Source organism: Brienomyrus brachyistius, chromosome 12 (assembly GCF_023856365.1).
Source record: "Brienomyrus brachyistius isolate T26 chromosome 12, BBRACH_0.4, whole genome shotgun sequence".
Classification (NCBI taxonomy): domain Eukaryota; kingdom Metazoa; phylum Chordata; class Actinopteri; order Osteoglossiformes; family Mormyridae; genus Brienomyrus; species Brienomyrus brachyistius.
This window is the reverse complement of record NC_064544.1, coordinates 26,631,920-26,656,309: the sequence shown is the minus strand read 5'-3', so window position 1 is coordinate 26,656,309 and position 24,390 is coordinate 26,631,920. Positions and strand designations below refer to the sequence as shown.

General features: G+C 45.8%; 1 protein-coding gene across 1 annotated transcript in view; it reads left to right on the top strand.

Moving 5' to 3' along the window:
* Positions 1–24,390, top strand: part of LOC125705353 (uncharacterized) — an 88,957-nt gene that overhangs the window by 24,275 nt on the left and 40,292 nt on the right. Inside the window, exons 9-14 of the mRNA XM_048971888.1 lie at positions 6,513–6,626; positions 7,364–7,483; positions 7,768–7,848; positions 22,737–22,844; positions 23,248–23,340; positions 23,949–24,029. Coding sequence (XP_048827845.1) covers positions 6,513–6,626; positions 7,364–7,483; positions 7,768–7,848; positions 22,737–22,844; positions 23,248–23,340; positions 23,949–24,029 — 597 coding nt within the window. The remainder of the gene's footprint in view (positions 1–6,512; positions 6,627–7,363; positions 7,484–7,767; positions 7,849–22,736; positions 22,845–23,247; positions 23,341–23,948; positions 24,030–24,390) is intronic.

Genomic DNA, 24,390 nt, shown 5'->3' with positions numbered 1-24,390 from the left:
ATTAATTAATTATTATGCCCAGTGTTAGTCTGTTAATGGAAGACTTGGGTGGGATTCACTAATTACAGTATCGCTGAGTAACCTGGGTTAGAATGATCGTCCACCGGACACCCTTCACCAGGTAAGGTAGTGGATACATAGCGAGGCTCTTCCCACAGCCGCTGAGAGAGAGTCTCGCGATATTTTCAGGCGAGCTTGAGCTTTAGAGCTTAGGAGCCAGTTCACACAGAGGCAGTGACTTAATTGTGAGCATTCAATGAGACGGAGATGTGTGTTATATAAACGGCATGCATTTATGTCTAACTAATACTACAGTATCATACAACAGACATTACATGTAAGATCAAACAGAATAAAGCAAAACAATGAAATATGGAAATGCAGTGACCGGATTTAAATGGGTATCCTTAAAGGGGAAATACTGCTCCGCACTGCAAGCACACAATTTTGAAACCACACACTCAGAGTTGTATAACAGATTGACTGTCACAGAATAGATTGTTAAAATGTATGGAAGTTGGTTTACTTGGCTACAGAGGTGATGGAGTCTTTGGTAGTTGGTTGCAGAGGTGATGAGCTGATCGATGTCACGCAAAAAGGCACGGTGTCCGGAGCGGTTCTTTGCGTGGAGCCCCTTTGATTTTTGATCTTTCGTGAAGCTTTAAGGTGAAAGGCTTTGTCTTGGTGTTGGAGCTTTCTTCTGGGCAGCAGACTTCAAGGCAGGCTTTATGGACGGGCTTCACCCCTCTGAGTCTGAGGTGCCGGGTTTTATGGTCTGAAGTCCATGAAACTACTGGCGGACTTTCGAGGGGGGGCTTTAGCAGTCATATTGGGATTTATGACTATAATGACACCAATTTATAGTTGATTTTGATTAGAAGTGAATAGCTTTAGCTCCACATGGTTTCACAACAATCACTGAGCAGATTTAGACCAATCTAAAGGATCACACCTCATACAATCTACATTAATAAATTCACAATTTAACATCACACCATGCATGTTGATGACTCACATTAGTACATAGTATGGGTGGTTATTGTTGCTTGTCACCAGATACTGACACTTCAGGTGAGTTTTACATAAGTTACATTCCAAATTCACATCCGAAGAGCACATCTTAGGCTAGATAGTTCACTGTAATCACAGTCTCAGTTAAACTTCTGTTAATGACAATTTGTGGTTGGCTTGGCTTATTATAATGATCTGCTGTCGAAGGATAACAATACACATATCGATTCATTCATTTTTATTATAGAAAGTAGAGGACAAAGAAATGGGCCGACTGACTAATTGTGGGATCAGGTAAGAAGGAATGTAGAGAAGCAGGGGGGTCAGACAAAGAAAAGGCTTCTAATAGTTAGGAGACTCACTAAGATACTTAGTTACCTTATTTAACTTTCCTAATTTCTCTGAGATCGACATGACAGTGTGCATGAGTAACTATACATATATCTTTATTCACATGGGTAACTGTACATATATCTTTATTCGCATGAGTAACTGTACATATATCTTTATTCACATGGGTAACTATACATATATCTTTATTCGCATGGGTAACTATACATATATCTTTATTCGCATGGGTAACGATACATATATCTTTATATCTATATAATGGTTTAAGTGAGAAGGAAATAATAGCCAATAATAGCCGTTTATAAGGGTGACACACAAAGCATTAAGTGATTAGTGGTCATTGCTGACACACAGTGTCCATCCATCCATCCATTATCCTCCGCTTATCCGGGGTCGGGTCGCGGGGGCAGCAGTCTCAGCAGGGAAGCCCAGACTTCCCTCTCCCCGGCCACTTCATCTAGCTCCTCTAGGGGGATCCCGAGGCGTTCCCAGGCCAGCCGGGAGACATAGTCTCTCCAGCGTGTCCTGGGTCTTCCCCGGGGTCTCCTCCCAGTGGGACATGCCCGGAACACCTCCCCAGGGAGGCGTCCCGGAGGCATCCGAATCAGATGCCCGAGCCACCTCATCTGGCTCCTCTCAATGCGGAGGAGCAGCGGCTCGAGAGTCCCTCCCGAATGACTGAACTCCTCACCCTATCTCTAAGGGAGAGTCCAGCCACCCTGCGGAGGAAACTCATTTCGGCCGCTTGCACCCGCGATCTCGTTCTTTCGGTCACTACCCATAGCTCATGACCATAGGTGAGGGTAGGAACGTAGATCGACTGGTAAATTGAGAGCTTCGCCTTTTGGCTCAGCTCTCTCTTCACCATGACAGACCGATGCAGCGCCCGCATGACTGCTGACGCCGCACCGATCCACCTGTCGACCTCCCACTCCATCGTTCCCCCACTCGTGAACAAGAACCCAAGGTACTTAAACTCCTCCACTTGGGGGAGGACCCCATCCCCAACCTGAGAGAGCATTCTACCCTTTTCCGGCTGAGAACCATGGTCTCGGATTTAGAGGTGCTGATTCTCATCCCAACCACTTCACACTCGGCAGCGAACTGCCCCAGTGAGAGCTGAAGGTCACGGTCCGATGAGGCCAACAGAACCACATCATCCGCAAAAAGCAGAGACCTAATCCTGAGGTCACTGAACCGGACACCCTCAATGCCCTGGCTGCGCCTAGAAATTCTGTCCATTAAAGCTATGAACAGAATCGGTGACAAAGGGCAGCCCTGCCGGAGTCCAACCCTCACCGGAAACAAGTCCGACTTATTGCCGCCCATGCGGACCAGGCTCTGGCACCGGTCATACAGGGACCGAACCGCCCTTATAAGGGGGCCCGGAACCCCATACTCCCGGAGCACTCCCCACAGGACTCCCCGAGGGACACGGTCGAATGCCCTCTCCAAGTCCACAAAACACATGTAGACTGGTTGGGCAAACTCCCATGAACCCTCCAAAACCCTGCTGAGAGTATAGAGCTGGTCCACTGTTCCACGGCCAGGGCGAAAACCACACTGCTCCTCCTGAATCCGAGGCTCGACAATCCGGCGGACCCTCCTCTCCAGGACCCCCGAATAGACCTTACCAGGGAGGCTGAGGAGTGTGATCCCCCTATAGTTGGAGCACACCCTCCGGTCCCCCTTCTTAAAGAGGGGGACCACCACCCCGGTCTGCCAGTCCTGAGGCACTGCCCCCGATGTCCACGCGATGCCGCAGATGCGTGTCAGCCAGGACAGCCCCACAGCATCCAGAGCCTTAAGGAACTCCGGGCGAATCTCATCCACCCCCGGGGCCCGGCCACCGAGGAGCTTTTTGACCACCTCAGTGACCTCCGCCCCAGAAATAGGCGAGTCCACCCCCAAGTCCCCACACTCTGCTTCCATATCGGAAGGCGTGTCGGTGGGATTGAGGAGGTCTTCGAAGTATTCCCTCCACCGACCCAAGACGTCCCGAGTTGAGGTCAGCAGCGCACCATCCCCACCATAAATAGTGTTGATGCTGCACCGCTTACCCGCCCGGAGCCGCCGGATGGTGGACCAGAATCTCCTCGAAGCCGTCCGGAAGTCGTTTTCCATGGCCTCGCCAAACTCCTCCCACGCCCGAGTTTTTGCCTCAGCAACCGCCAAAGCCGTATCCCGCTTGGCCTGCCGGTAGCTGTCAGCTGCATCTGGACTCCCACAGGCTAAAAAGGCCCGATAGGACTCCTTCTTCAGCTTGACGGCATCCCTTACCACCGCTGTCCACCAGCGGGTTCGGTGATTGCCGCCGCGACAGGCACCGACCACCTTACGGCCGCAGCTCCGGTCAGCCGCCTCCACAATGGAGGCACGGAACATGGCCCATTCGGACTCAATGTCCCCCGCCTCCCCCGGGATATGGGAGAAGTTCTGCCGGAGGTAGGAATTGAAACTCTCCCTGACAGGGGGTTCTGCCAGACGTTCCCAACAAACCCTCACTATACGCTTGGGCCTGCCAGTCCTGGCCGGCTTCCTCCCCCACCAGCGGAGCCAACCCACCACCAGGTAGTGATCAGTTGACAGCTCCGCCCCTCTCTTCGCCCGAGTGTCTAAGACATGCGGCCGCAAGTCCGATGACACGACTACAAAGTCGATCATCGAACTGCGGCCTAGGGTGTCCTGGTGCCAAGTGCACATATGGACACCCTTACGCCTGAACATGGTGTTCATTATGGACAATCCGTGACGAGCACAGAAGTCCAACAACAAAACACCGCTCGGGTTCAGATCGGGGGGGCCGTTCCTCCCAATCACGCCCCTCCAGGTCTCACTGTCGTTGCCCATGTGAGCATTGAAGTCCCCCAGCAGAACAAGAGAGTCCCCAGGAGGAGCGCTCTCCAACACCCCTTCCAAGGACTCCAAAAAGGGTGGGTATTCTGAACTGCCGTTTGGCGCATAAGCGCAAACAACAGTCAGAACCCGTCCCCCCACCCGAAGGCGTATGTTATACACACAGTGTATAACAATGAAATGTGTCCTCTGCATTTAACCCATATGTGACATCGTGACACAACAGGAGGCAGCTAATTCAGCACCCAGGGAGCAGTGCTTGGGGGCGGTACCTTGCTCAGAGTATAAAAAAATCAACAAAAAACAAACTCCAGATATTGACACTAATCAGTTATAATCACATATACACAACATACCCAAGCAAAACTTAAAACAGAGCTTTCTTAGAGGGACTGTGTGTCTGTGGTGTGAGGTGGGAAGAAAGGGGGGGTGGGGGGGTGGGTTGGGTTTGCGTGCTAAGTTGAGGGACCCCTATCCTGGAGGTCCAGGCTCCTGCCCATAGGTCCCTAAATCTCTGAGGCATAGTTGGAATGCTGGCTTCCCTTCATATCTGGGCCTCCTTGTGTGTGTGTGTGTGTGTGTGTGTGTGTGAGTGGCACTAACCCCCCTTTATGCCTAGGTCACCCCTACCAGGCTGGACCTTATCTCAGAGCTTACAAACCTCCGGGCCATAAAAGTTGGAATGTTAGCCCTGGTGTATGTGTGTGTGATCCTACACAGCAGCACTCAGGACAAAAAACAGTAAAGATGCCAAATAACAACACCATGCTAATCAGACAGAGCATGTTAGCAAAGCCAAAGCTCATTACTCAGCTCAGCTAGAAACCATGAAAAAGTACAATCAGGTAACCTGCCCTTTCAGCAAGACAGACTGGCAACAGCAACGAAGTAAGAGGGAATAACTCACTGGGCACAGATGCAGACAGAGCAGGAGCAAAGGAAGAGGGCTTGTGCAGGTAAAGAGCAGGTGTGTTATACTGTAGGTGTTATTATACGGCCGAGTTAAGAAAATAAGCAACAGGATCAACAAAAACAACAAAAACACCGGTGAGAAGCAGCAGCCAAAACGCACACAGCAAACTCTCAGTCGGAAGTGGTGTCATCAATAGTCCACAATGTGATTATGTGTCACTTTCTTGCCAACAGCCACAGATCAGTGCCAACGAATCACTTAGTTTTACTCAGTATCATCTCTATGGAATACAAAATATTTACATACAGCGGAAGACAAATGTTCTTCTTTGAGTTTCTCCTTCTCACTCATTTTTGTTCAGTTTCACACAATTGTGCCGCACTGTCTATGAATCCAACAGCAAGAATGAAAATGACTGGCTGGGAGAGCGCATGCAGAGCTCATGTAAATGGGTGGTAAATTTACATTGATTTTGTAACATATACTAGATAAGCTTGTTCATGCGGAGTGGAAGGTGTGGGAGTCTGTTAATCGGAATGGTACTTTGTTTGAGCTGGATGTGTGAAAGGGGAATGACAGTTGTGTGTGTTTCGTATGGAATGTCTCAGTCCACGCTGGGGTAGTGTTGAGGTTCATTCCCCATGGGGCCTCAGTAATCAGGGGTATGGTGCAGATGGATATCCTAATCCTACCCTCCTCTTACACTAACGTATAACATATATGGTGCAGATGGATATCCTAATCCTACCCTCCTCTTACACTAACGTATAACATATATGGGGCAGATGGATATCCTAATCCTACCCTCCTCTTACACTAACGTATAACATATATGGTGCAGATGGATATCCTAATCCTACCCTCCTCTTACACTAACGTATAACATATAGGGTGCGGATGGATATCCTAATCCTACCCCTCCTCATATACTAACGTATAACATATATGGTGCGGATGGATATCCTAATCCTACCCTCCTCATACACTAACGTATAACATATAGGGTGCGGATGGATATCCTAATCCTACCCCTCCTCATATACTAACGTATAACATATATGGTGCGGATGGATATCCTAATCCTACCCTCCTCATACACTAACGTATAACATATATGGTGCGGATGGATATCCTAATCCTACCCCTCCTCATAGACTCACTGCCAAACACCCTCACTGACTTTTCATGACCCTTATTAATCTGCTTCCTAACCTGTGTGACTCTATGGGATAGAACTTAACCGCAGGCTGATCCTGCTCTCTGATCCTTACTTACACGTTACTTTAGACAAAAGCATCTGATAGACAAATGAACCACTGAATGCATTTGTTTTTTCTTGTGTCTAATTACTTGTTGACTGACTATTCTTACCTCATTTCAGGTTCTTTCATCGAGTTCTCAGCTAAATATTCCCCAACTCCAGCTGAGAAAGCAGCATTTGGAGGAATGTTTGGTGGAATCATATTCATCTTCATCTTTTTTGTTATATTCCGAAGTGAGTATGTTTATAAATGGATTTCAGGAATATTGGACTCGAATTATGCATGTAGATTTATTTTCTGCTTTGTATTTAAACAGAGAAATGTGTGACGATTTACATAATTACATTTTTTATAATGCAATATCTGTTTTATTCACTGTTTATCTGTATCCATGGGGCAGCACAGTGGCTCAGTGGTCAGCACTACTGCCTGATACCTCCAGGGTGCTGGTTTGAGTCCCAGTTCTCTGTGTCTGTGTGCAGTTTGTATGTGCTCTCCGTATTGTGTGGGTTTGAGTCCCCCCTCCTGTGTCTGAGTACAGTCTATATTTGCTCCCCATGTCATGTGAGTTTCCACCAGCTACTCTAGTTTCCTCCAGCAGCCCACAGTCTCCCTCTCAGGTTAATTGGTGTCTGTAAATTGCCCATAGCATGTGACTGTGTATATGGCCTCCCATCCAAGCTGTACCTCTGCTGGGGGGGGGGGGGTCCTTTTTTAGTGGAGGCCCCAGGCTCAGCCTGTGCATTAAAGCCCCCCCAGCACCCTGGGTTACCTTTTGTTACCCTATTTATATCTTCAAATTAAGTTTTTTTTTTTACCACCGTGTCTGACATGGGATTTAACCCCTTATCCCCCAGCTGACAGGGCTGTGCAGAGCAGCGCCTTAAACACAGGACACTCAGCACATTTGTTCTATATTCTCTGTCTGAAATTAATTTTATGTTTGCTAACTGTTTTCTTCTCGTTTCAGTCGTCGACATTGTGGTTTGGACAAAATATTCTAAAGACAGAGAAAAAAGAGTGAAAATACGTACCATCGTAGCAGGAATAACTGGAGTTACATTCCTGGTCATCATGGTTTCATCCATAAGTAAGTCCGTGTATAAGTTCCCCTTGTGTGCTGTTTGCATGTTCTCCCCGTGTTTCCCTCCATTCAGGGGCTTTATTAGGTTCACCTGTTCAACTGCTTGTTGAAGAAAATATCTAATCAGCCAATCATATGTCAGCAGCATATTGTATAAAATAATGCTGATACTGGTCTGGAGCTTCAGGTAATGTTCACATCAAACACCAGAATGGAGAGGAAAGGTGATTTATGTAACTTTGATCGAGGCATGTTTGCTGGTGCCTGACGTGCTGGTATGATTATTTCAGAAATTACTGATCTGCTGGGATTTTCACACACAACCATCCTAGAGTTCACAGAAAATGGGCTGAAAAAGAAACAAACATCCAGTGAGTCGGCGGTTTTCTGGGAGAAAATCCCATGTTGCTTCTTTACAAACTTTAGTGTTGAAAAGGTCCTTTTATTGCTACAGGAGGTGACTGGCAGAGTGATAATAGGCTGGCAGAGTGATAATAGGCTGGCAGAGTGATAATAGGCTAGTAGAGTGACAATAGGCTAGTAGAGTGACAATAGGCTAGTAGAGTGACAATAGGCTGGTAGAGTCATTACAGGCTGGTAGAGTGACAATAGGCTGGTAGAGTGATTGCAGGCTGGTAGAGTGATTGCAGGCTGGTAGAGTGACAATAGGCTGGTAGAGTGATTACAGGCTGGCAGAGTGATAATTGGCTAGTAGAGTGATTGATTACAGGCTGGTAGAGTGATTACAGGCTGGCAGAGTGACAATAGGCTGGCAGAGTGACAATAGGCTGGTAGAGTGACAATAGGCTGGTAGAGTGACAATAGGCTGGTAGAGTGACAATGGGCTGGCAGAGTGATTACAGGCTGACAGAGTGATAATAGACCGGTTGAGTGAGCCTAAGTCAGGATCGACTTGCAGAAGGTTGTTTTCCACATGAAATCTGAAGTATATCATTTGATATGTTCCTCACTACAAGAACATTGCATATATAGTGCAGTTTAGTGTTTTTATGCATTTGTGTGCAGTATTTAGGTTTATTGTTCTTTTTGTCACATTACAGTTTAACTAATTTTTCAAAACCTCCAGACAATATACTGCAGTATACAGTATTTTCAAAAGCAACACTATTCTGGAATTTTGAGATCTTGGCATAAAATTCATTGAGAGGGAGGGGGTCCCAGCTAATTTCGATTTCAAAATTCCCTGGTTTACTGTATTACCGTAATACCAGCCAGCCCTGGTAACTCTGCATAGAAATTTACCCATTTCACTGCACTGCTTGTTTGTACCTCATCCACCACCAGTGTTGGGGTCAGCATTAAAAGTCATATATTACGTATTACTCATTACTTTTTTAAAAAAGTAATCCATTACTTTACTTAATTACTCCCCATGGAAAATAGTTTCGCTACTCATCACATTTACTTTTGCTTTACTTTGCAGTGATGCATTGTTTTATTTAATTTCCCAGTTTTAATAAGGATAACATTTAGAAATTCTTCATTTTATGTTGTTTAATAAGGTAAAGAAAGGCAAAAAATCGGGTTCAGAGGCGGTGAAAACCAGTCAAAAGAGCACTGCACAGAACAAGACACAACTGCATGTTTCATGCATTTCAAACAGGCCAGTGAAGGCAGCACTGACATCAGGCTATAAGCCTCAAAATAAAACTATATTAATATATAAAAAATAAAAGAATAATAAAAGAAGCTGGGCTTTCTAACACCACATGGTGTAAATATAAAATATAAGTAAAATAGAAGGGTGGCGCAGTAGTGCAGCAGTTAGCACTGTTACCTCACACCTCAGGGACCAGGATTTGAGTCTCTGCACTGGCTCCATGTGTGTGGAGTTTGCATGTTCTCCCGTGTCAGTGTGGGGTTTCCCCCTCACAGTCCACAAACATGCTGAGGTTAACTGGAGCTGCCAAACTGCCCATAGCTGTGAATGGTGTGTGTGTCTGCTCTGTAATGGGCTGGAATCCCATACTGGGTTGTTCCTTGCCCTGCACCCATATCGTCCAGGATAAGCTCTGGACCCCCCACAACCCTGAATAAGATAAGCAGTTACAGAAAATGGATGGATGGAAAATAATAGACTGGCTTTTTTCTAACATTTCAATATAAAAAATTTTAATGAGGAACAACATTTAAATACACTGAATAAACTCAATGAAGTTGCTTATTTATTAGTAAACCAGTGGTTATATCTCATTAGGAGGAGTCACTCACATCGTTTGCCAGACAGTCTGTTTCTCCTTGGAGTGAACGCTAAATTTCCCAGTTTGAAAAGCCTCTCCACTGGTCCACTAGATGGCGCTGTTGTGTTGAATTTCAACAATACAGCCTTTATTGTAGGGAATGCTACAGGACCTCTGACCCTGACTTCAAATATTCAATTACTTCAGCATCATAATAAAAACAGTCTGTTTCATCATGAAAGGCAAAGAATTTGTTTTAAACAGAACTGCTGCTCGACACAGATTAATTGGGCAGGTCAAACAGTGTATAATGCAGGGGGCGCAGAGGCAAAGGATGATTAATGTGACAGTAACGGAAGGAACACGGTGAGGTATGCTGTCCACCGGCCAAAAAAGGCCATACAGCCACCCCCAGGTGACACTGCCATGTTCATCCCGGTGAAGCTGCTTCAGCACCTCTGTCATGTGCTGTATAACCAAAGAGATATCGGCATCATCACTGGCCGGGACATACTGTACGTGCAGCATTCATCCTCTGTCATGTGCTGTATAGCCAAAGAGATATCGGCATCATCACTGGCCGGGACATACTGTACGTGCAGCATTCATCCTCTGTCATGTGCTGTATAGCCAAAGAGATATCGGCATCATCACTGGCCGGGACATACTGTACGTGCAGCATTCATCCTCTGTCATGTGCTGTATAACCAAAGAGATATCGGCATCGTCACTGGCCGGGACATACTGTACGTGCAGCATTCATCCTCTGTCATAGCCCACATGCCTCCCTCCTTCACCAGCAAGATATCCAGCATCAGTCTGCTCTGGGTTGAGCTCTTTGTTGATTCCGGTTATGGCATCAGTGGTGGCATTAACAAATAGTGCTAGACGGTAATGGATAATCTCCAGCTGATTCCATGCTTGTGCCAGATCGTACTGGGGAAACATAGCGTCCAGTTGTGCAGGAGGCAGGAATATACACTGTGGCCACACCCCCAATAGCGGTCTGACATACTGGCAGCGGTGGCTATTGCCCAGTGCTCTATGATGCACAGGTTCCTGAGAATCTCAACGTCTTTCGTCGCATTAGGTCTGGTACAGCTGCATCCGCCTGACTGCTGTCCTCCAGCCTTCGTAGTGTGTGTGTAGGAACAGCGAAGCTCACTCACTCTGAACAGAACCAGAGTCCCGCCTTACCCATAGGGTGAAGTTCCTTACGTCGTCATGTATGATTAGACTCACCTGTGGCTGCCGGACCAGAGAGTAATTCTGCCAGGCTGACATTAACATCACGCGGCATCAGAGAAACACAATGCAGTCTGCAGTGAGACTCTTGCTGTGAAATTGACGTACTGCCAAAAAGAGTTGCGGTGGTGCTACTGTAGTGCAGTTTATGACCTCGCTTCGCTGCCCCCCCCCCAGAAAACATATTTGTCACCAATGCCACGATCACTGTAATGGCGGCCGTCACAAGGGCCCAGGGAACCCTGATGCATCCTTGTCTCGTCTCTCTTATGTCTGTGTAATGGGGTAGATGGGAGTGAGGCGACACCAGTGATTGGTGCCTTTCTTGCAGCGTATTGGTGCTCAGAGTGTGGGCACGCCCAATCAGCACTCATCCCACCTCATCCAGGCACGTCGTCACCTAATGACTCTCCTCCTGTTGTCCCTGCTGAGCCCCGCCAGGCTCCGGTAGTCTCCTGCTGTGTGAGGCGTGTATCCAGGTGGCCCTCTCTCCAACCTTCACAGTGGTCTGCATCGTGAGCAGGATCTGGAAAGGTCTCAGTCACCGCTTAGATCTCCAGTTCTTCCTCTGTTAGTCCTTTACCGCGATCCAGTCCCCAGGTCTCAGGTCGTGCAGCTTGGCCTGAGCGGCTGCCCAGGTCACTTATTTTACCCACGTGTGACAGTTTCACCCCCACAGCCCCATCCTACCGCTTCCTCACGCACCATCAGACACTGGGACAGCAGGCAGATCACAAGCTCTCTTTCATTTGTGCAGTAACGGTCAGTATCATCAGTACACGGTCATGGTGGTTTCAAGCGGCCTCAGGACAAACCCCCGTCCAATATCCAAACTTGCTTTTTTGTTCAAAATATTACTTCATACTTGTATATTTGATTTCAAACACAAATAAACCAAAAGCGCAGTTCAATTAAAACCGAGCTGGAAAGGGCCCTTTACTTCTAATATATTACTGCTAATAGAACAAACTCAAGCTATTTCTCTATTTCTGCGCAATAGTTGCACCGGAGGTATTGCATAACAATTTTAAGTATAAAGGAATGGAACAGAAAACACATTAATACAATAAGACATTAGGAACTCACAGCAACATCGTATATTGACTGAATGGTATATTAGCATGGTGGTCCAGTGGTTAGCACTGTTACCTCACACCTCTGGGACCCGGGTTCGGGTCTCCCCCTGGGTCACATGTGTGTGGAGTTTGCATGTTCTCCCCATGTCGTCGTGGGGTTTCCTCCGGGTACTCCGGTTTCCCCCCACAGTCCAAAAACATGTTGAGGCTAATTGGGCTTGCTAAATTGCCCATAGAAATGCATGTGTGCGTGAATGGTGTGTGAATGTGCCCTGCGATGGGCTGGCCCCCCCATTCTGGGTTGTTCCCTGCTTCGTGCCCATTGCTTCCGGGATAGGCTCCGGACCCCCCGCGACCCAGTAGGATAAGCGGAAAAAGGATGGATGGTATATTAGCTGACTAGAGTAGCCAGCTAACTAACTTACAGAAATACGGCGTTAGCACCTAATGCAACCCAAGCGTCTGCTTATCGAACCAGAACTGCATTGTAAACAAGTGAAATCCTGAAAGTATTACCTGCAGTAAATGTAGCCGGTCTAGTGAAGTCATGGAGGTTTCAAACTGCCCTTTTGTAGGTTAGATACAGGTGAAGCTCCCGAACAAAATGAGCCCTCATTTGTAAAAATTGACCTACCGAGCCCCAAGATAATCGAAATTGAACTTGCAATTAATGTCCCTTTTGTCTTAATGGATAATGAGTTAAGACAATAAAAAAGTCTGATCTGTGATCTAACCCGAACCCTAAACCCCGCTGTTTGTTGTTGGGACTGTACCACACCCCACCTCTCACTTCAGACCCCGCTGTTTGTTGTGAGGGCCGTACCACACCCCACCTCTCACTTCACACCCCGCTGTTTGTTGTGAGAACCGTACCAAACCCCACCTCTCACTTCACACCCCGCTGTTTGTTGTGAGAACCGTACCACACCCCACCTCTCACTTTACACCCCGCTGTTTGTTGTTGGGACTGATCCATACCCCACCTCTCACTTCACACTCCGCTGTTTGTTGTGAGGACCGTACCACATCCCACCTCTCACTTCACAGCCCGCTGTTTGTTGTGAGGACCGTACCACACCCCACCTCTCACTTCACACATCGCTGTTTGTTGTGAGGACCGTACCACACCCCACCTCTCACTTCACACCCCGCTGTTTGTTGTGAGGACCGTACCACACCCCACCTCTCATTTCACACCCCGCTGTTTGTTGTTGGGACTGTACCACATCCCACCTCTCACTTCACACTCCGCTGTTTGTTGTGAGGACCGTACCACATCCCACCTCTCACTTCACAGCCCGCTGTTTGTTGTGAGGACCGTACCAAACCCCACCTCTCACTTCACACATCGCTGTTTGTTGTGAGGTCCGTACCACACCCCACCTCTCATTTCACACCCCGCTGTTTGTTGTCGTGACCGTACCACACCCCACCTCTCACTTCACACCCCGCTGTTCTCCACAGCTAGTTACCCTTTTGTGTTGCTATAGACTGAAGTGTCTGCAAATCTAAAACCACAGTGTTAGTTTCACAGACATTATCTTTGCACACCATCATCTGTATAGGTGGCTGTGCTGCTGCTGCTTTTTTTACCTTTTTGGAAAGGTAAGACAACACCAGACATTTACATATTGTTAGATTTTTGGGTAAAATAATAGCTTGCAATAAATCAGAGAATTTATTCATTGGGTGCAGACATTGTACAGCTCACCAATGGCAGCAGCTCTTAATAATGGTATAACATCAGAGTTTCACACTGCACAGGGGAACCAGGCGAGGATGTCCACTCTCACCATCACTTTTCGCCCTCTTCATTGAACCTTTTGCTGCTGCAATCAGGCTAAATAGCATCATCATTGGAATACAAACACTCAACACCCATCATAAGATTAGTCTCTGTGCCGACGATATATTACTTTATCTGCAAGAGACTTTAAACTCTATAAATGAGACTCTCACTCTAATTAATTCGTTTTCCAAAATCTCTGATTATGCTATAAACTGGACAAAATCAACAATTCTACCTACAGTATAATTGGTGACAAATTACACAATACTCTTCAAAACCTACCTTTTCAAATTCCACTTGGTAACATCAAGTATCTAGGCGTAAATATTTCAGCTCGTCCATCTGAATCACCCCTCTTAAATTTCAGTCCCTTAAAAAAAAGAATAGATGATGATTTGAACCGCTGGGTACACTTTCCATTATCATTAATTGACAGAATTGCAGCAGTAAAATGTTTATATTACCAAAAATTAACTACATGTTCACAATGATAGCAACTGCACCAACCACTAGATGGTTCAACTTCCTGAACTTAATAATTAACAAGTTTTATTGGAGAAACAAAACACCCAGAATCAAACTAGCTACATTACAGAAACAAAAATTCAAGTAGGATTAGAAGCACCATCCATCCATTTTCCATACCGCTTATCCTACTGGGTCACGGGGAGTCCAGAACCTGTCTCGGAAGCAATGGGCACGAGGCAGGGAACAACCCAGGATGGGGGGGCAGCCCATCGCAGGGCAGCCTATCGCAGGGCACACTCACACAACAGTCACTCACACATGCACACCTATGAGCAATTTAGCAAGTCCAATTAGCCTCAGCATGTTTTTGGACTGTGGGGGGAAACTGGAGTACCCGGAGGAAACCCCAGTACGACATGGGGAGAACATGCAAACTCCACACACATGTGACCCAGGCAGAGACCCGAACCCGGGTCCCAGAGGTGTGAGGTAACAGTGCTAACCACTGCACCAGCATGCCGCCCCTTTGAAGCATCAAATTTAGAAAATTATTATTTAGCAAGTCAGCTACAATATATTGTCAACTGGATACATCCAAACCAACAGAATAACCAGTGATTAGAAATAGAACAGTCTGAATGTAAAGAAGTTTTACTTGCGGACTGACCATTTCTTAGCACTGCTCTGAAATACTACAGCTGTTTTAATAACACTGTAATTTCAAGATTTAACTTTAACAGCCTGGTGGAAAATCAACAAAATTTGTAATGTAAATATGAAACCGTGCAAATACACTCCAATATAGCATTACCCAGACTTTCTACTCAAAAAAAAACATTTTTCCTTAATGCATGAGAACTGAAGGGTATCACACACCTTGAGCACCTATTCCATAGCAACAGCTTAATCACGTTTCCACATCTTACTCATATGTATGACATAGGAGACAAGCAGTTTCTGCATTACGTCCAACTTAAAGCAGCCCTGAAATCTAAGATAAGTCCATCTAACAACAATCTACAGCCGTCCCAATTAGTAGAGGAAATACTCAAAATAACAAGTCAGAAAAAATTATTTCAAAATTATATAAACTAATATCTATGGCAAATTCAATGATTTAATTCCAATTGAAGCCTGGGAAAAAGATCTGTCATTCACTCCTGATAAGGAATTCTGGCTCCAGATCTGTAGGACCACCTTCACAATGACTAATAACACTAATCTTCAACTTATACAATATAAGGTGATCCACAGAGTACACATCACCCAGCACAAAATGCACAAGATGGGATTCATAGAGAGTGATATTTGTTCACATTGTACTTTAAAAACTGTAGATGAGTATTTCCACTCCATCTGCTCATGTCCCCCAACTCAACACTTTTGGCAAAAAGTTATCAACACAATCTCTTGTATTATGGATGCTATCATTCCACTATCCCCATCCCTCTGTATGCTTGGTGATCATTCAACAGTAAATCCACTAATCCCAAATTTCAGACCTCTGCTCGTTGCCTTGGCAATTGCCAAAAAAACAATCCTGTTAAGCTGGAAAACTAGAAACACACTAAACATCATGCAGTGGTTAAACCTCGTCAGAGAACAGATGTGAATGGAAAAAAAAACATTTCAGCATCAACTTCCACATTTCCAAGAAGTCTGGGGTCTTTTATCACCCCTCTAGACTTGCCTGTGAGCTAATTCCCAATAAACACATACATTACATTCCAACTTAATACTATTAACTAGTTAATTAATTCCGAAAATTCCCACACATCATTTATTTATTTATTTATTTATTTATTTATTTATTTATTTATCTATCTGATACAAATATTCATGCAATTTATTTCTGTCTATCAATTTGTCTGTCCATCTGTGTGTCTGTGTCCAAAGTCCTGTCGAGTCTCTCTCTTCTCTCTCCCTTCCTGTTTAACTTTATTATTTACTGTTTTGAGGGAGTATGTAGGTGGTTGAGGTACAGCTTCACTAAAGTTTTGTAACTGAAACTGTCATTAAAAATAAAGTTGTCCTCCAAAGGGGGGGGGGGGGGGGGTGGCTGGGCAAAAAAACAATCCCTGTTACTCTTTCTGCATCTAATGACTTCCCATTGGCCGATACACGATGCCCCAGACATTCAGTTTTCCTGAATTATAATTTTGACAGGCTGGCTTTGTGCCGGTGCTCTGCCAAATGGCATAGTAGTGTTACAGTGTCTTTTTCACATTGTCCTTCGGATGGCGCTGCTAGCAGAAAGTCATCTACATGCTGTAGGAGAGCAGTGCCTGGTGACAAGCCCAGAGAGCTCAGGCTGTCTTCAGAGCTTCATTATAAATCGTCGGCCATTCACAGTATCCCTGACACAGTCTGGTAAACGTATAAGATTTGTCCTGAAACTGGACTGCAAACCAGTACTGACTGTCTGGATGTATCGGACGCTGAAATATACTCCCAGTCATCCGCACTCATACATCATCTCACCCAGGGGCCCAGATCCTTCCTCTCATCCTCTGCACCTTTGGCCAGTGACACATGCGGCTGCCCCCTGCCCCCCCCCCCCCCCCCCCCCCCACTCCTAGAGTGTAGGGGTGAGTCTTTCCCCCATTTACTCCCATAGCATCAACACTCACAGCATCTCCTATCACTCCAGAACATCATTTCCAACCTTAGCTTATCTCTCCTCCATTTATACCATTCATTCTCATAATGCTCATCTGGACCCCCTTTTGAAACATGCCAGTCAGAGTGCAAATCACTAGGGCTCATATATTATACATTGTGTGCGTGTGTCTTTGCCTGGTTTATCAGTAAGTCATTCACTGAACATACAGCTGTAGGTACGAGTCTCCACTCATACACATACAGAAGGGCGAAGGATAATGTGTCACTAAAGTGAAACTGCTGGGTCACTCATGCCCAATTCGCTCAGTCTCGTCACTCACAATCCCTCTGGGGTGCTGATTAGCACTATGGCCAGTTTGCACATCAAATCTCGTGCCTGTAAATTTACAGGACAGCACTGCAAATGGTAGGTATGTCAATTTGAATTTAGTATCTGGATTCAGAAGACATCTTAAAGGTTTTGTGAACTTTTCTGTTATAATTTGGCCAGACGCTCCCACAGTGCTCAGGAACCTTCCGCTAAGTTTGGGTGGCGAGTCGAACTCAGACATTTTAATTACAGAATTTCCTGCTTCTGAATCAACCAGAAACTCTGTCTTTTCCTTCTACCATCAATATCTCAGTGGTTAAAGCCTTATGCGTGTCTGAGTTGTATTCTACATGTGTGACTTACAGCTTCTGTACTTTCTGTCTTAGATATATGATAGCTTGTGTCACGAGAATCGCGGGGAATTCTAATAAGCAAGAGAGTCTTCATTGCAGTTAGCTGGGTTAGTAAGGAGCAAAGTATCATTAGGGCAGTGGACAGTGTGTATTTGGACTCACCCCTTCCCGTCCCCCCACCCGCGGCGACTCAGTCCCCCCCGGCCACCGCGTTATCGCCTTGGATCCTGCCCCTGTCCCTCCCTGAGCCCCTGCTTCTGCCCCGTCCTCGTCCTCATGCCGTTATATTTCCAGTGCTCTGCACCATGGTGAGCATTGCCTTGTAGAGCGTCGTCCTTTTTGTTCTGTTGTTTCTGCGCTCTGCCTCTTAGTAACTTCTCTGCGTATTTCACATGTTGTTCAATTAAATGTAATTTGCAATCACTGGTGATGCAAGTCTGTTTGCAGCTATGTCCAGTCTCAGTCTGTTTAATAAACTATTTAAAATGGGCTTTGTAGGTGGTCACAGCTGGGTCTGCATTCATGTTGCCTGGTCTTGCTATTCCACAATGGGCCTCATTAACCTCCATCAGCCTCTGCAAATACCGCATGACAGTCTCTCTCTCCTGTTGTTTGCAAGAGGAGATCGAAATTCTCTGTAGAACTGTCCCAGTTCTTTTGCAAACCTCACTCCCCCTGTTTATCAGGGGGTTGGTGACGCTCCACGCTACTTCATTGAGGTCATCAGCAGCCCAGGGTCAGTGGACTAACATACGGTCACCATCGGGTCCTGCCACTCCAGCCATGAGCAACTGGAGGACATCGTGTAGTTGACTGCTGTCATCTGGGCCCAACGGGCTTCCTGTGCTTTGCAGCTCGGCAGTTCTGGAACGAGTATGACTGGAGACAGGGGATGTCAGGTCGGCTGGGGCACGGGGCTGGTCAGGCTGATGTGATTGTGATGCCAGTGGCGACTGGTCCAGTGGCGTATGATGGTGTCGGCTGGTCGGGATGGACTATCTCCTTTTTTATTCTCTCTGTTGTAGGACAGAGTTCTCTTTACCAGTCATTCACTAGCGCTGGGCAGATTCAAACTTTGCTTAAAAGAAAACTGCTTGGGTCCGAGACATTCCTACGAGTTTAAGTTGCCTCAGCCAATCCAGTTCAGAGAGACCAGTATTCATGTAAAATGTTTTACTCACCTCTGTGGTTCCCTGGATCACAGCGGCCTTGGAACCTGTTTCCTATTTACCTCCTAGTCCCAGTGCTTATGGGATCCTGCCGACATGTGATCCTGGAAAAACAGCCAAAGACGGAGTATGAAAGCAGCACATTCTCTATTAGGTTATCTGATGGACCAAATAAGCCGGGACACCGTGTCTGCAGACAACAAGTGCCCACAGTTATTTTATTGTGCAGTTCCTTTATACTTCTGCCTCATGTTTATCATTCTATGCCATAAGAAAGAAGGTTCACAATTACTGTCTCTGTGTGCAGCCAAACAGAACCGGCCAGAACCAGCTCTGTAATTATCAGTGTCACCTTCCTCTTGCTCAGCTGCCAAACGGCCCCAACTTTCCATTTACTACAGCGGGATGCAGTGAGTGGCAACAGGTTCTACTGGGTTGTTTTCTCCTCATGTGGGCTGGTCATTCTGCTCAGGCAGGGCCTTCAAATTCATATTCTCAATTCAGGAGGAAATGCTGATGGCAGGTTCTCTTATATTCTTTCTGACTTGAGGGGCTCATTCTTCCTGTATCTGTCTAACCATATCCTCAAACTCCAGGAATATGAACCTGTTACTGGAACAGCCATCCACGACCCTGTCCTGGATAAATCTCCCTCTCCTGTGGGTAGCCGGGCGCCCCCCTCCCCTCATTCCCTGTGTAAATCTGTGGAGGACCTCAATTTGGTCTCATTCCGTCTAATGAACCCCTCCACCAGAGAAAACTCTTTATTCTCTCCTCGCTTCAGGTCCCAGTCTGGCATATATTACATCTTTGTTTCTCACTCTCTCATACCTACTGTTTCTAATGCTTCTCTGCTTTCCTCTTCTTTATCTGATCACAAGTGTGCTTTACCCCAGTTGGCTGTGCCCTCTCTACCTCCTCGGGCCTTGCAATGGAGATTTAATACTTCTCTGCTTCAGAATCAAATTTATAGCTTATTTGACCCCTAGACTTGAAGAATTTATCTCTGTTAATGGGGGCTCCACTGATGACCCAGCCTACTGCTGCATGGCTGATAAAGGGCTTCCTTTGTGATGTCAAGGTTGCTTTCGCTAGCAGCCTGACGCACGAATGTCGTCAGATGATTTCTGATCTTGAAAAGCACCTCTCAGGTAGAAAGTGAGCCTTGCTGTGGTGGATCAGGACCATGAGATCCGTATTTCTAACACAAGCCGAGCTGAATACTCTTCTGTCATACTGGTCCGAGTTTGTGGTTCATTACATCAGGTCTCACTATTATGTGTCTGGTGACAGACCTAGTAAACTATTGGCTCTCAGGCTTAGGCAGTGTGACTCATTTTCAATGATCTCTTCAGTTAAAATTAAAGATGGGGTCCAAACCACCAACCCTCTGGGAATCAGCAACTGCCTTTTTTCAGTTTTTTTCAGTTTTACTCAGATTTATTCTCCACCCCTCTGTCTCCCCAGCCTCCGATCCTGATTTGTTTCTTGATGCCTCACCCCTCCCCCAGCTATCAGGTCCAGAAGCCTCTGTGCTTGATGCTCCTCTTTCAATCGCTGAACTTAAAGAGGTTCTGGGCTCCATGAGCCCAGTGAAATCTTCAGGGTTGATGCCTTCTCTCCCCATCTCTTTTCTGAATTTTGGAAACTGCTTTCTACTCCACTCTTCCACATCCTTCTCTTAATTCATCTGTGATGATTTTACTGTTTAAACAAAGTGAAAACCCCTCAGACTGTTCTGCTACCATCCGCTGCCCCTGATAAACACCGATGTCAAGTTGCTTGTGAAGGTTCTTGCTCTTCGGCTGCAGGCAGTGATTTGTAAATTGACCAAACTGGCTTTATTAAATCCCACCATGTCACCGACAGCATAAGCCTCTCCTTAGATGTAGAGCTTTTGATAGGATGAATTAGTCATTTTTGTGGAGGGTCCAGGACAGAATGGACTTTGGCTCATATTTTACCAACATGATTCAGACCCTTTACTCCTCCCCCTCCTCACTCCTCCTGACTGATACCAACATCTCTCCTCCTTTTCAGCTCCTTCGAGGTGCCAGGCAGGGCTGTCCACTATCCCCTTTACTCTTTAATCTCTCATTAGAGCCCCTAGCCACAGCTCTCCATCAGTCAGATCTCATGTCTCCTATCCTGGTTAAAGGTTTTCCTCAGACAGTCTCCTTATATGCTGAGGATCTGCTCCTTTACCTTGACAATGCCCCAGCTGGTCTTCCTCATGTCCTTAATCTGTCTCAGACACATGAATCCCTGTCAGCTATAAGATTAACTGGGCAAAGTCTTCTCTTCTTCCACTGAATCCTGCATGTCACTTTTCCTCGTTTCCTTCTTCTGTTCCTCAGGCGACGTCTTTCAGATACCTGGGGTTGGACATCTTCCCCTCAGTCCTGGAGCTTACAGCTGCCGTCTTTCCCCATGTTCTGGAGGGTATTAAGGTCTCCATCTCCTCGTGGTCTTCTCTCTCCCTCTCATTCCAGACAAGGCTGGCCATTATTAAACTGAATGTGCTGCCAAGCATTAATTTTATTAGCTCTATGCTTCCTCTTCCTCCTCCTCCTAGATACTGGGCTTCTGTTAAATCTACCATTTCTACGTGTCTTAGGGATTGTAAGAGACCTTCTGTTCGACATTCATGACCAGTTAGAAGGTGGGCGGTCTGTTGTTTTTCCTTCTATGATAATACTTGTTCAATAAAAATTTGATCACTATAAAAAAAGGATAAATACCAACCACAGTCTCCATGGCACCCAACGTGCTGAGGAGCAGCCCAGCTCACACATACCGTGAGCTACAGACTATCAGGCGATCACTGACACGTCTGCTCTTAAAGGAGACACCACTGATGGGTAAATATGCCCCCCCCCCATCTTTGACCCCATTAGGCATCATCCTACCACATGCAGCTTCCTTGTTTGCCTCCAAAGAGTGTTTTGGCAGAGCTTCCTACTTCCACTTGAATATGGCGTCTCCTAATGTAACTGTCCCTCCCCAGTCTCTCTCTGGGAATCACTAAGTCAACCTCCTCCTCCTCTGAAGATAAAATGTGATTTTGTATATGAATGATACAGTGCAGTAATCAGTATATTAGCTATTCAGTTGGCGCAATAAATGTTAATGTGTTTCGAAAGTTTCATTTTAATAACTGCTCTAAGCATACTGCTCTTCACGGCCATGTTAACTTACCGAAGCAAAGGATCATGGGAGTTGTAGGTTTGATTATTAACGTCGTTCCCGTCCTTTCATTATGAAATTATAAGGAAAAAAAAGTTGCAAATTGAGCACATAGTAACCAGTGTTGTTCAGAATTTATTTAAACCTTGCTGTAAATACAGAAACACATTAAAGACAGAAAAAATCTATCACTAGCAATGATATTTATATGATAATTATATGCATTTTCACTCAAGAAATACTGTGAAACAGGCTAAACGATCTGGAACCTAAATCTAAAACCCTGAGGGGCCCAGAGCCCCTTCAGTCTCTATCAGCATGACGCCTCTGACTGCAGGTGCTCTGGTCCCCCCCCCCCCCCCCACATACACACTCACACAAAACATGCATTTAGGTTACATGGGGTCTAAAAATGGCCCATTGTGTGTGAGTGGATGATGTGTCCTGTGATGGACTGGCACCCCACCACGGTGTACCCTGCTCTGGACTTTTTAGGGATAGTCTCACCATGGAACTGTACTTGAGAAGGGGTTATGATGGATGGATGGATGGATGAATGGATGGATGGATGGATGATGTATATGTTAATTTAGTTTCTTTTGGCTACAAGGATTTCAGAAATGTATTTTTTCACAATTAATATGCACAGTTAGGGATGCATGATTAAATGCCCAAGCTAAACACTCTGGGATGTGCTTTTCATACCCCAATCTTCAATAAGGGATTCAAACCCAGAACCCCCAGGTGACAGGCCTGTGCAGCACCAGTGAACACATCTGTGTTTGTACTCTGTCTGACATGAATTTCATGGTGACTGACTCTATTCTTACTTTATTTTAGTTGCTGTCAGTGTTTATCTGGCAAAATTCTCCGATCTAGCTTGGCAAGAACAACTTGCAACATTTTCCACTTTATTAATGTTTCCAGTCATCATGGTTTTATTCCCAGGTAAGTATGTTTTCAGGTTTTGTAAAGTATCTATTTAAAAATTTGTCTTAGACTTTGGAATGTCAGGAACACTGGGGCTGAACTTGGTACTGAGGTATTTATTTGCTAAATTATACTGAATGAAACACACAATTGTTAAACTTTGGAATGACATTGATATTTAAAAGTGTGCTTTTCATAATTAATATCTACACAATTAGGGAATTATGATATAAAACCCAACTGAAACACCCTTTCATAACCCATTTAAATCTGCTGTGCACTATTAGTGCAGCATCCAATATGGGATTCAAACTCAGAACCCCCAGGTGACAGTGCTGTGCAGGGTTTTAAACACAGGATCACTGAACACCTCCGTTTGTGTCTGTGACTGGTGACTGACACTTATCTTCCCTTATTTCAGTTGGTCTCGGTGTGTTTCGGATAATACGCTTACGAAGGAAGGGAGAAACAGTACAACTAAGAGACATTTTTGAAATCATGGCTTATTTCCTGTGTAAGTATATTTATGTGGATTTATTTGTTCACATTAACATTTATGTTCATTGGCACATTAAGAATTCTGACCATAGTGAGATTTAGAGCTGTTTCATTTTCCATGGCACACAGGCCCAGTGGGCAGCTCTGCTGCTTCTTCGCTCCAGGGCTGGGGGTTCGAGTCCCACCTCTGCTCTTTGTGTGGAGTTTGCAGGTTCTGGTGTTTGACAGATTACACTTCTAGCCTGTGCACCTGACATTTTACCTAATAGGATGTTATTGTGTGGACCTGATATAGGGTGACATGTACAGGCTGGGGGGGGGGCACCTGGCCACCATATGGGAGAGCCTGGGATCCCCCCTCAGCCGGCCCTATCTTCATCATGCCACAGAGAGACTGTCTGACCTCAAAGGGCATTAGACTCCTTTGCCTGTATTTTGGCCCCCACTGCCCTCGGATCATGGATCATCTGTGCATGACCTCACAGTGCAGTCGGGCCCTGGGGACGGCAGGATTTATCTCAGGGGAAGAAAAGCCCAAAGACACTTTGTTATTTAATATCATATTATATCTGTATAGACTGATGAGGGAATGAATTTGTCTGATTTACTCTGTTTTGCTTACAGATAATCCAACAATGTTTAACATGCTGTTCCTTGCTATTTATTCCCAACTCTTTGCCTGGATGAACAACACATTTTTATTAGGTGAGTCTCCCTGCATTTTCATACTTATTATGTGTGTAAATGGAGGTGGGTGTTTCTAATGCATTTAATAACTTCTGATGTGTGGAGGCTCAGTGTGTCACGACCGGGTGTAAGGGGCAGGGGGGGGCTGAATAGGAGGCAGAGATCCAGAGGTGAGGAAGGAAGAGAACAGGGTTTAATAAGGTAAAATCAGGGTATGGGACAGGAACAGCAGGGACAGGGTAACTGGGACACAGCAGAACCAGGTGCAAACACAGAGAGCAAGGACTAGCACAGGTAGGGAAACACAGGCCAGGGGTTCAAGGTCCGAATGAGGACTGCTGGGGAGCTGGAGCTTAAACAGGCAGAGGGGAAAGGAGGG